This window comes from Suricata suricatta, chromosome 6 (genome assembly GCF_006229205.1).
Source record: "Suricata suricatta isolate VVHF042 chromosome 6, meerkat_22Aug2017_6uvM2_HiC, whole genome shotgun sequence".
Taxonomy (NCBI): domain Eukaryota; kingdom Metazoa; phylum Chordata; class Mammalia; order Carnivora; family Herpestidae; genus Suricata; species Suricata suricatta.
Window position 1 is genome coordinate 46406888 of NC_043705.1, and position 12745 is coordinate 46419632.

The 12745-nt window shown below is 34.1% G+C and overlaps 1 protein-coding gene across 9 annotated transcripts in view; it reads left to right on the plus strand.

Moving 5' to 3' along the window:
- The window catches only part of ERBIN (erbb2 interacting protein), a 121368-nt gene that overhangs the window by 38550 nt on the left and 70073 nt on the right, over positions 1–12745 (plus strand). For 7 of the 9 annotated variants that reach the window (XM_029942344.1, XM_029942346.1, XM_029942348.1 and 4 more), the window contains exons 2-4: positions 2199–2246; positions 6634–6831; positions 9988–10105. In XM_029942344.1, coding sequence (XP_029798204.1) covers positions 6643–6831; positions 9988–10105 — 307 coding nt within the window. In that variant the 5' untranslated portion in view covers positions 2199–2246; positions 6634–6642. Of the gene's footprint in view, positions 1–2198; positions 2247–5764; positions 5905–6633; positions 6832–9987; positions 10106–12745 lie in introns of those variants that run through there. The other 2 variants (XM_029942345.1, XM_029942350.1) reach the window with 2 other exon arrangements.

Sequence of the window (12745 nt, forward strand, 5' to 3'; positions counted from 1 at the left end):
AAAATACCCTATCTGTATTTTATTTGGCTAGTTACACCATTGCATCCAAGGAAGGTCTGTTTTCTTTTGTTTTCCTCCTAATGAGCAGTTTGTTTTTTTTTAAATTGGTGTGAGCTCTTGCTAGGACAGTTTATGAATTGTTGCCCAAATCTTTTTAAAAAACCCTACCAGTGGACTCTTAAAAAGAAGCTGCCTGGGTGGCTTAGTCAGTTAGGTGTCCATCTCTTGATTTCAGCTCAGGTCATGATCTCACAGTTTGGGAGATAGAGCCCCATGTCAGTCTCTGAGCTAACAATGCGGAGCCTGCTTCAGATTCTCTCTCCTACTCTGTCTGCTTCTCACTCCCTCTCTCCCCTATCTCTCCCTCTCTCTCAAATTAACATTTAAAAAAAATTTACCAGTGGACTCTTGTAACTAGATTATTCCTATGTGCTTACAAATCAGCTGTTGTGACTCTTGATTTCACATCTATTCTTGCTATTGCTCTTTTTTTCTAATGTCCTGTTAGCCAAACTACCCAAGTTGTCTGTAGCTGCTATGTCAGTTTATCCTTTTTCTTGAATCACCTCCAAACATTGTTTTGTTTCTAGCACTCCACAATAAATGATCTTGTCAAGATAATCAGTGACCATTGACTTGATTTAATACACAGTAACAGTTCTTAAATTTTGGTTAACATAGTTGATAATTTTTTCCATTTTGAAACATTTTTTTTTCCCTTGGCTTTTAGGATATCACTTTGACTCACTGCCTCTGTTCAGTGTCTTTTGCCTTTTCTATCTCTTCTTTCTGATCTCTTATTTTTGTAATATCTCAGCTTAATCATGGACTTATTCTCTTTTCTGTCTGTGCTCATGCTCTTGATGCTTTCATGTAAATTCATTGCTTTAAATATCATCTGTGGGCAGATGACTTCCAAATTTATATCGTCAATTTGGATCTGTCCCCACATCTCTGAATGCCCATATTCATCTGCCTACTAAGGATCCCACTAGGACATCTTTCAGGTATTTTAAACTAACATTTCTAAACACAGAGATCTCATCTATGCTGTTTCCAAACTGCTTTTCCATATAACCTTATTCTATGTAAGCTTATTGGCAATTCCGTTCTATCAGACTATCACATATATAGGAGTATGTTGAATGACAATTTTAGTGACCATCTTTGCTTGCTATACTCAAAGGTATTTTTTTTAGGATGTATTACAAGTAGAATTTGTGGGGAAAGTTAAACAACTCAGTAGTACTAAACCATTTAGCATGGGGGGAAATAGCCCAATACATTTAGGGTAACTATAAAATTTCAAAACACAAATTCATTAATATTACCAAATTTTTAAGAAAAAGGTTATGATGTACTATTTATTAATGTTACTGTTTTAAGTTCAGACTCTTTTACTTTGTAGTGTATTGGCTGTACTTGTAGAAAACTTCACAATGGCTTAGTAAATGGGGGGTTTAGTTTTCTTACATACCAAGAAATTCAGAAGTAGGCAGTAGTTGACATTGGTCCAGCGTATTTTGTCTTTCTACTTTGTTAGGCTTATTAGTTGGTTTCTAATACTCATACTTGTCGAGTTATGGTCATAGTATTGTTATTGCAGTAGTAGACATGTTTACATCTGTCCCTGGATAAGGCAAATAAGTGTATGCCCATAACCAAACTCATTCCATCCCCAAAGCAGACTTCATAGGTCACTGATCTCAACTGTGTCATCTGATCCCTGTACAGCCTTCTTGGAAGTCTCATTTGTGGATACTGAGCTGGGTCCATTACAACCTTGAATAAAGTAAAATTTCTAGAAAGGAAGGAATAGAATTTGATTAGCATTTAGCATTGTATGCCTGAGAGAACAATAAAAAACTACTAAATTTAAATATAATTGGTGATTATAATTTATTTTCTTGAAAAAATTTATTATTTCTCAGTAGGTTCAAATAAATGGGATTTTAATGGTAGATAGGCATTTTTTATTTGATGTAGATAAGTGCTCACCATAGTTTACAAATATATTAAAAACCAGTGATTGGTTAAAAAGCTAGCTTTGTATTTAGAAGATAGCAAATATGTATGTTTACACTGGTGAATTTTTGATAATTTTAATTTATTTTGGGGCAAATAAATTAGAAGAGGTGATCCTTAAAATCATAAAGATCTGTTTTTATTGTTAATTCTGTTTCTTTTGTTTTTCATAGAATGTTGGCTCAATTAAGAAACATCAGGGAGAGAACTTCAACCCAGTGGTAAGTAGCTTTAATTTCTTTTGTTAGTCTTATTTTTTTTGTTTACCTTATTATTATGACTTTTTTCTTGGTTGGCTTCTCCTTCTACATTTGATTACAATATTTTTTGTGTCCCATGTTAAGTCTGGTTTATAAAGTGGCTCTTACTTATCATTACATTAAAATTCTCATGAACATGTCCCATGTTGATCACTTCATTTTCACACCTGACCAGGCTTTCTTGCTTTGTTTTACTTCTTAATAGTATTCTGTAAGGGAGGATCTCTTTGGTTGTTACTATTCATTTATTTCTTTTATATAGTATTTTACTCCTGTGCCCTCAGTAATTAAGGTCCCTTTCCTTTCTTACCAGTCAACAGTTTAAGTATGCTAAGTTAAGGTCCATTTTTGTATTGGCTTGAGGCCCACTGAATGTAATATGCTTTCTTCATAGCCTCAGTCCACAAAAGGTTTTTACTAGAGATGTCAACTTTTTCCTAAAGCATCTAATCTTCCTTTTTATAATACAGTTTTTAAAATTTATTAATTTTGAGAGTGGCAGAGACAGCATGAATGGGGGAGTTGCAGAGAGAGAAAATTCCGAGCAGGCTCTGTGCTGCTGGCACAGAGCCCAACATGAGGTTCAAACCTACTGAGATCATGACCTGAGCCAAAACCAAGAGTTGGATGCTTAACCAACTGAGCCACCCAGGTGCCCCTAATCTTCCTTTTCCGATTTCATTTTCTCTTCTGAGATGTTTTACAATTTCTATCTGTCTGCAACATGATCTATGGTCAGCACTACAGAAGAACCTTTGAGGTTGTTTTACCTTCATTAACCTTTACTCTGGGGGTGCATGAGTAGCTGATTCTGTTGAATGTCAGACTCTTGATTTCAACTCAGGTCACTCTTTCTGGGTGATGAGACTGAGCCCCACTTTGAGTTCACTGCTGAATGTGGAGCCTGCTTGGGATTCTTTCTCTCCCTTTCTCTGTCCCTCCCTAGGTAGTGCATACATGCTGGTGCTCTCTCTCTCAAAGTAAATATTTAAAAAAACACAATTACTCAGTCTTGTAAATTGTCTTATGCTTCAAGTGTGCTGCACACAATAACATCTAAAATAAATATGCTTTTTTATGTTACATATATTTGGTAGTAAACATTTCACACCCAATTATAGTCCCAAATCCAGTATGATTTCTGGTATTTTTAGCCCATATCTTCTAAGTTACTGGGTACTATCGTATTATATAAACAAAAGCACACAGTATTTATAATATAGTGAACCAGAACAGTAGTTTCAGACATTGAACCACCATTGCCCCACCAAACTTCCTGCACTGATAGAAATGTTCTCAGTCTTCCTTTACTGAGTATAGTATCCACTAGCAACATGTGGCTTTTGATCTTTTTAAAATGTGCTTAGTGTGACTGATAAAAGAAAATTTTAATTTTATTTGATTTAACTTGAATTTTAAGGTTAATGGCCATGTGTCCAGTGGCTGCTATTAGAAAGAGCAGATTAAATTCCTTAGAGCCTTTGAAGCAAGAAATTACATAATCATTTTGGACCTTTTATTTTTGGGATCTCATAAATACAAGTATAAGCTGAATTCCCCTTTAGCAGTCACATTCTTATTAGGTCAATAAAACTGCTTATTCTAGACCATAAAACACACCTTCAGAAAAACATTAACTATTAAGCATTCAATCAACTTTTCTGGGTACTCCTTTGTTGACAAACTTTTTTTTTTTTGAAGTATAATGGACACGTAACGTTTTATTAGTTTCAAGTGTACAACATGATTTATTATATGTATATATCACTAAATGTCCACCACAGTAAATCTAATTAATTAACATTCATTACTATATGTAGTTAGAAATTTTTTTCTTATGATAAGAACTTTTTTTTGAATTTTTTAAAAGTTTATTGTTTCTGAGAGAGAGAGAGAGAGCATGTGTGCACAAGCAGGGTGGGGCAGAGAGAGAAAAAGACACAGAATTCAAAGCAGGCTCCAGACTCTGAGCTGTCAGCACATAGCTCGACGTGGGGCTCTACCCTTCAGACCGTGAGTTCATGACCTAAGCCAAAGTCAGACACCTAACCGACTATGCTACCCAGGCCTCCCTGATGAGAACTTTTAAGATCTACTCTTAGCAGTTTTCAAATATGCAGTACAGTATTATTATTATAGTCACCATGCTGTATGTTATATTCCCATAAGACAGATTGTACATAGAAACTTTTGTGTTGAACACCATAGTGTAGGGGAGGAAAAATTTTTCCTTCACCATTTTAGGGTTTTTGACTGGGTCTGTAAAGTAAACTTACAAAGACGGGTTAACAGGAGAAAGCATGCAAATTTATTTAATGTAAGGGTTTTTAAAATTTTTATGTTTATTGTATTTTTGAGAGAGAAAGAGAACAAGAACTAGGCGGGGGGAGGGGCAGACAGAGAGACAGACAGACAGACACACACACACACACACACACACACACACAAAGTCTGAAACAGGATCCAGGTTTCAAGCTGTCAGAACAGCCTGATGCAGGACTCGTACTTAACATGGCTAGATCATGACCTGAGCTAAAGTCAGATGCTTAACCCACTGAGCCACCCAGGTGCCCGTATGTAATGCAAGTTTTAAGTGGCACAGGAGCCTTCATAAGGAGTAAGGACCTAAAGAAACCATTAAAACAATATTTTTATGCTACATTTGATGAGGAGTGTACAGTTGTATAGAAGTATGATAAGTCAGAGTATGAGATAAGTGTAGTATATGGGGGGAAGTTTAGTAAGCTTGTTTGTTAAGACTTTTCTCCATTCTTCAGAGATTGGGCTGCTGTTTTCTTCAGGTATAAGGAAGACACCTGTTACATGAAGATTTTATCATCTCTATCAGGGGAGAGCATGACCTTCCTGCTTCTGCTGTTTTCTCAGACTCTTTCAGTTTAAAATAGTCAATATCTCAAGGTGCCATACCTTAGAGTATTGTGTTCTTATCCCTATCAGTATTTTGTTTTTGAAAACTATAAAGGAGAAGTGCTAGCTAGGTCCTATTGATATTTAAATATTTCTAGAAGCTGAGTTCAAGTCTATCGTTATATAGTGAGAAGGATTCTAATGTGTAAAAGCACATTAATACGTTTTTTTAATGGAAACATAGGGATAATACTACATGTATAGCAGGATGAAATGTGAGAATATACATATATTTTATCTAAAGAACTTAGCACAGTGCCTGGCACATAAACTGACTAAGAATAGTCATTTTTGGGAAAGATTTCAGGGGAATACTTGCTGTTGTTAAACACTTTAAGAATATCATATAACTTGAAATAGAACTGTTAGAAGCCCTGCCTTGCCGAGCCATATCGAATCCTGAGGCAAAATTTAAAAAATTTGTAATACTAATCCTGTCTTTATTTAAAAAATAGTCATTTTGTTCATAAACAGATTTTTCAGTGATTTTAATTAAATCATGTGTTAAAATATTTAATTTGTTTACTGTGTTTTTGGGTGCCTTCTTACAGTTTGTGCTTGAGGTAATTTGCTTCAACCTAGTCTTGGCCCTGGTTGGAAGTAATCTATTACTCAAAGAGTTGTCTGTTTGAAGCAAGAATTTATCATTTTACAGAGAATTCATTACTGATTGGCAGTCATTCTTATTGAAGTAAGTTTTCTTTGGTAATATAATCTTAGAGTAGTTGGAATTAACCTTTGTATACATATTGTATTTTTAATAAAATTAGCCTGAAAAATTTTCACTAATTCCAAATTAAACCTTTCCCCCATTTAGTTTGAAACAAATTGGTTTGTTTACACTGTAGTGAAGCAAGTTTATTCTCTAGTGTGTAACCTTACACAGGTATGACTTATAAATTCTTTAGAAAAATTAAAAGGCCAGTATTTAATTGGAACAAAATAAACTTGGCATGTATTGGAATTTTGATATGGAAGAGTCTTGGGAAGTTAAAGGGGTGATTGATTCTGATGGCTCTGTTAGGAAAACCTCACAATATCTTTGCATTCCACTTTCTACTCAAAACTGCCTATGGTCAAATTCTTAATTGAAAAAATAGCTCTTGCCCAGAAAGTAATCTTTTTTTGTATTAGGATTTTTTTAGTTGAGAATAAGTGAGACTCGTAAAGCCCACTTCTTAGAGAAGCATATAAAAGGCTATTTAACAGGTCATTTTTTTAAAGTACGGAAGTACTTGAGTTCATTTGAAATTTAGTGTATAAATATGTATAAATTTAGATAGTAAAACAGTGTTAAATATTGCTGTTGGATATGTGTAAAGGAGAATATAGAAACTGTGATAAATGAATTAGAATTTTTTTTGAAAAATTGTTGGTAATAATATGTATAACTAAATTTATTTTTATTTGACTATTGCAGTGTCTAAAAATGACTACAAAACGAAGTTTGTTTGTGCGGTTGGTACCATGTCGGTGTCTACGAGGGGAAGAGGAGACTGTAACAACCCTTGATTATTCCCATTGCAGTTTGGAACAGGTTCCCAAAGAGATTTTTACTTTTGAGAAAACTTTGGAGGAGCTCTATTTAGATGCTAATCAGATTGAAGAGCTTCCAAAGGTTTGTTAATACTATCTTTTAAGAATTGCCTTTGCTTGTTTTTATGCATAGAGGTATGATACCCCTACCAATATATATGTGTTTCCATTGTTTTCCTTTTTTTTTAGGTTTAATTTTATCTTAGGGTATGCAACACAATTCAAAATTTTACAAAATAGAATTTTAACCTTTTTATCTTGAAGCTAATTGCTTCAATATTTAATGTTTAATTTCAGTTTTTTTAGCTACTGAGGTAGGTAAGATACACAGTTTCGGCAGCCAATAGATTTAGGTGGACAAATCATTAAAATTAATGTTTTCTTTTTGTAGTTTTTGTAAGACATTAGTCTATATTATTGTGATTGAGAATAAATTGTCCTTTTGATTGTCAGATAATATGTTATTAAACAGGTTTTTAGAGGTATTTTTGACCCATTTATTTTGAGAGAGGGAGAATGTGATGGGGGAGGGGCAGGGAGAGAGAGTCCCAAACAGGCTCCACAATGTCAGCACAAACCCAGTCTCACAAACAAAGATCATGACCTGAGCTGTAATAAAGATAAGAACGGGAAGGAAAAAATAAGATAAAGACAGAAATGGAAGCAAACCATAAGAGACTCTTAAATACAGAGAGCAACTGAGGGTTACTGGCCAGGGAATGGGCTAAAGGGTGATGGGCATTAAGGAAGACACTTGTTGGGATGAGCACTGGGGGTTCTAAGTAAGTGCTGAATCACTAAATTCTACTCCAGAAACCATTATTATTCTATGTTAAATAACTTGGATTTAAATACAATTGTAAAAAAAAAAAAAAAGAGTCGGGTGCATAACCAACTGAACCACCCAGGTGCCCTAGGACTTAACTTTTCTGAAATGTAAGAATGACTAGAGGAGAAAGTTGGTTTGTTGCCATGAAAATCCATCGTTTCACATTACCAAATTTTTTAGTGGCTGCTTGTTTTCCCTTAAGTCCTAATCCCTCTTCATTTACAATTCAGTTTCTTGTTTATTCTGGAAGAACTGCAGTATTTTTAATTTAATGGTTAGAATGTTTTACTACCCAAACACTAGTGTTTATCACACCTGTGTAGAGAGGCATTGGTGACTCATAAATATGTGTGGCATTTCCAAGAAGCAAACTATGATTTGCACTAGCAGACTTAGAAGATAAAAATAGATGACACCAGTCAAATTACAATTTTTAGATGAATAGTGAATAATTTTTTAGTATAAGTGTGTTTTATGTAATAAATAGGACACACTTGTACTAAAATTATTGTTTCCTTAAATCCAAATTTCATCTGGCAACCCTAACTGAAATAGAATAGAAAAGAGAGGGTGCTGCATGTGTCCATTACTACATGAAATACTTGTGTTAAATGTCTGTGTGTGTGTGTATACATATGGATGGCAGTGCTTTGAGAAAGGCTTTTCTTTCAGTGGCCAGTGGCCCCAATATTTTGAATGCCAAAGGCATCCAGGGTTGTCTTATAAAGAAGTCTACATATGGCCAAGGATAAAATATTAAAGATTGTAGGTTGTATGTTTATGAATTACTTCCCTAGGTTGTAATAAGGTGCTTTGTAATTTATTGTTTCTTTATATAGTATTCTTTAGGAAATAACTTATCTTCCTTTTGTTATTTTGGAGAACTTGAAAATCAGAGTAGTCTCTCTCTGTAATATGTGCTAGGAGGGTCTCAATCTGAGGATTGAGGGGAAAAGAGAGGCTTGCTGTGAAAGTGCAAATAACTGAATCACTTAGCATACTTCTTTCCAGGTTTGGTAGAATGCTCTTCCTAAATAGGGCTTCTTAAATAGGGCTTCCTCAGTGCCATCCTGATAAGAGTTTGTTTTCTAAACACTTTACTTTTTAAAAACAGTTGTAGATTCACAGCAATATTGAGATTTCTCATATACCTACACTGTCCTCACATATGCATAGCCTCTACCATTGTTCAACATACTCTGTCAGAGTGGTGCTTGTATTAAAATTGACAAACCTATGTAGAAAAATTAGAATCACCCAAAGTCTATAATTTACAGTGTGGTTGTACTTTTATGGGTTTGGACAAATGTATAATGAAATGTACCATGATTGTGGTATCATACAGAGTATTTTCATTGCCCTAAAAATTCTCTGTGCTCCATATAGACCATATAGGTTTTTGGTGTGGAACTTAGAAGTGACCCATTTACCTACACTTTTGGTTAAATATATTTTATTTCAAATATATTGTATTTAAATAACTATATTATATTTTAATGTATTTTTTATTATTTTAGCATAACAGGATATTTGTTCCCTAATTTTTTTGTTTTTCCAAATCAGAACTGTATATTTTGAGTCATTTTATTTAAAGAATTTTTTTCAAGAGAGGAACAGAAGGGCGCCTGGGTGGCTCAGTTGGTTAAGCACCAGATTCGGCTCAGGTCGTGATCTCACGTTCATGGGTTCGAGCCTGGCGTCAAGCTCTGTGCTGACAGTTAGCTCAGAGCCTGGAGCCTGTCTTTGGATTCTGTGTCTTCCTATCTCTCTGACCCTCCCCTGCTCATGCTGTTTCTCTCTCACTTTCTCTCTCTGTTTCTCTCTCTCTCAAAAATAAATAAAACATTAAAAAAAAGAGAGAGGAACAGAGAGAGGGGGTGGGAAAGAGAGAATCTCAAGCAGGCTCCCATGCTGTCAGCGTAGAACCTGACTTGGGGCTTGATCTCACAGAATGTGAGATCATAACCTGAGCCGATATCAAGAGTCAGGTGCTTAAGTGACTGAGCCACCCAAGCACCTCTATTTTGAGTCATTTTAAATGTACTTATTTGAATTTAATTTATATAAACTTTCATTTTGGAATAAGGATGCTTGAAATACAAGTTCCAAAGTTTAGGTTATTTAATAGCCACTTATTTTTTTACTACTTTAACCAAGAATACAACCATATAATTATTCTTACTAAGTGCAATTTGCTCAGGGCAGAAGTGTGAGTATGTAAATGATTGAGTAGTTCAATTGTGTTCATATCCATAATAGTGGGAAACAATTAGAGATCTTTTCTGGTATTTATGTAGGTATAATTCATTCAATTTTAATTATACTAATATAGTTTTGTATAAATGTTATAAAATAAAATACTTAAGGAAATTTAAATAATCACAAGCTTTTCTTTCCTTGTTTCAATAGCAACTTTTTAACTGTCAGTCTCTACACAAACTGAGTTTGCCAGACAATGATTTAACAACATTACCAGCATCTATTGCAAATCTCATTAATCTCAGGGAACTGGATGTCAGCAAGAATGGTAAGATTTTTTTCCCCTCTGACTTAAGTGGGAACATGTTACTTTGTTAAGATTTTTATTGTGTGTTAACAAAAATACAAAATTAAAGAGCATTATTGTATTAGCTTCTATACATATAAAACTTATGTGTATGATAGTTTAAAGGAATGTGGAGAATAAATGTAAAAATTTTAAATGACCTTTCAATTAAAATGCTATGGATACATGCATGTACATATTTAGGTATCCTTACATTTATATATTTATAAATATTCACTGTTCTTTTGTTTGTCATGATGAGAAACTACTAATAACTGTAATGTCCATTGTTGATCACACTGTTTGGTATAGCCATAGAGTGGAATCTAATGTAGCTCTATCAATATGGACATGAAATTTTTATGGTATAGTGTTAAAAATGAAAAAAATGTGCAACATTAGAAATGAATTGAACATCATTAAATATTTATTGAGAAACCAGTTTTAATTAGGGCCTAGGTTTACATTTAATGATGAGAAATAAAAGGACATGGTGACTATTCTGCATACAGTTTCGGTTTAGTATGTTTAGTTTGATACATACTGAAAACAGTGGGGAAGATACATTCCAAAATGTTAAGTGCTTATTTTGTCTGAGAGAGACAAATAGATACTTGAAAATTTTAGAATGAGCATGTATTTTTTACATAATTGTAAAAACAAATCACAAGATGGTAAATCTTAAATGGTCTGTCAAAATATGACTTCAGCAAACACTAAATATTAAGTCATATTCAAATAATTCTTTGTAACATTTGGAGAAAATCCCAAGGGGTGCCTGGGTGGCTGAGTCCCTTAAACCTCCATCTTTAGCTCAAGTCCTCATCTTGTGGTCTGTGAGTTTCTTCCCTGCATTGGGCTCTGTGCTGATAGCTCAGAGCCTGGACCCTGCTTCAGATTGTCTCTCTCTCTCTCTCTCTCTCTCTCTCTCTCTCTCTCTCTCCCTCCCTCCCTCCCTCTCTCTCTCTCTCTCTGCCCACCTCACCTCCCACTGGTGCTTGGTCTTTCTTTCTCTCTCAAAAATAAATAAACATTTTTTAAAAATGAAGAAAAAAGAAAGTCCCCAAAAGTTAACTGCTGTAGCACCAGTAAATGCCTAACAATTATATTCCATAGATGTTGGTTGCAGACTTAGTTTTTGTCTTGATGATATGAATATCCAGGCGTAATCTTTCCAACATATCAATTCCATGTTTTAGAAATCATTATAAAAACCACTTTAGAAGTGATTAAAAGTATCGTCCTCTTTTCATAATTAACAGTTGATTTGGAATTAATTAACAATTTACCCATTTTTACAAAAAATGCTTTAAAGTAAATATATACATTTATTGCATGCCTTCATCTGCTGAGCCCTAATGGTCTTAGTTGTGGGCTGTTCGTATCAAATAATTATATATTTTGTAGGAAAAGCATCAAATTTATACTTCTTTAAGGATTAAATCCTTTTTAAGGAAGTGCAATGTGTTCGTATTCACTCCAGGTTCAGGTTATAGTGGTTAGTGCTCTACTGGGTTTCAGTTATCAATAACCAGTGAATTTTAAGTTTAAAAGTTTTCATTTTTAAAATTGTTATTGAATCATTTAACTTTAGGGTTAAAATTTTGTTATATGAAAACTCTGTTTTTAAATAAAATTTTAGAATTTAATTACCCTTTAGATTGGATTCATTTATATACTGTTTTTCTTTATTTAAAAATTTTCATAGTCAGAATAAAAGCCTACATAAGAATTGACAAAGCACTAATGGTTTCACCCACTGTTAGCATTTTGCCATATTTGCTTTCTTTCACATTTAAAAATATATATGAATTTAGGGGCGCCTGGGTGGCTCAGTCGGTTAAGCCTCCGACTTTGGCTCAGGTCAGATCTCACATTCGTGGGTTCGAGCCCTGTGTCAGGCTCTGTGCTGACAGCTAGCTCAGAGCCTGGAGCCTGCTTCCGCTTCTGTATCTCCTTCTCTCTCTGCCCCTCCCCCTCTCATGCTTTGTCTCTCTCTGTATCAGAAATAAATAAAACATTAAAAAAAGATTAAAAAAATATGAATTTAAATATGTTCAAGGAAAAGATACATCATTGCTTATATAAAATTTCTCTTTCATGAACTTATTTAACATTTCAGATTGCAGACATAAACTGTACCATTAAATACTGGAAGTAAAATTTCACCAGAACTCGGAAATCCTTAATTATAACCACAATACCATTATTACTTTGAAGAAATTTGACATTACATTTTCCCTCTTTAAAAATGTCCCTTTTAGCTCTTTCTTCCCCCACCACCAAAGTTAAAGATCAATAGCAATCGGTTGTGTCTCTTTGATCTTTTAAAATCAGGAATAGTTTGCCCGTCTTTTTGTGTTTTTCATGATGTTGCCATTTTGCAGAGTTCTGGTCAGTTGGTTTTTAATTTGTGTGACTTTTTCCGTCATAATTATATTTAACTTAAATAGATTGCCTGAGCTTGAACCTTCTCCTTAAGGGCAGTTTGAAATTAGTTCAACTTCTGGTGCTTAATATAATGACAAGTATTGCTTGATAAATTTTAAAGTAGGTGAACTTAATCCATTGCCTTTGTAGCTCTCCATTTGCTGATAGTTAAGTCACCGCCATACTATTATA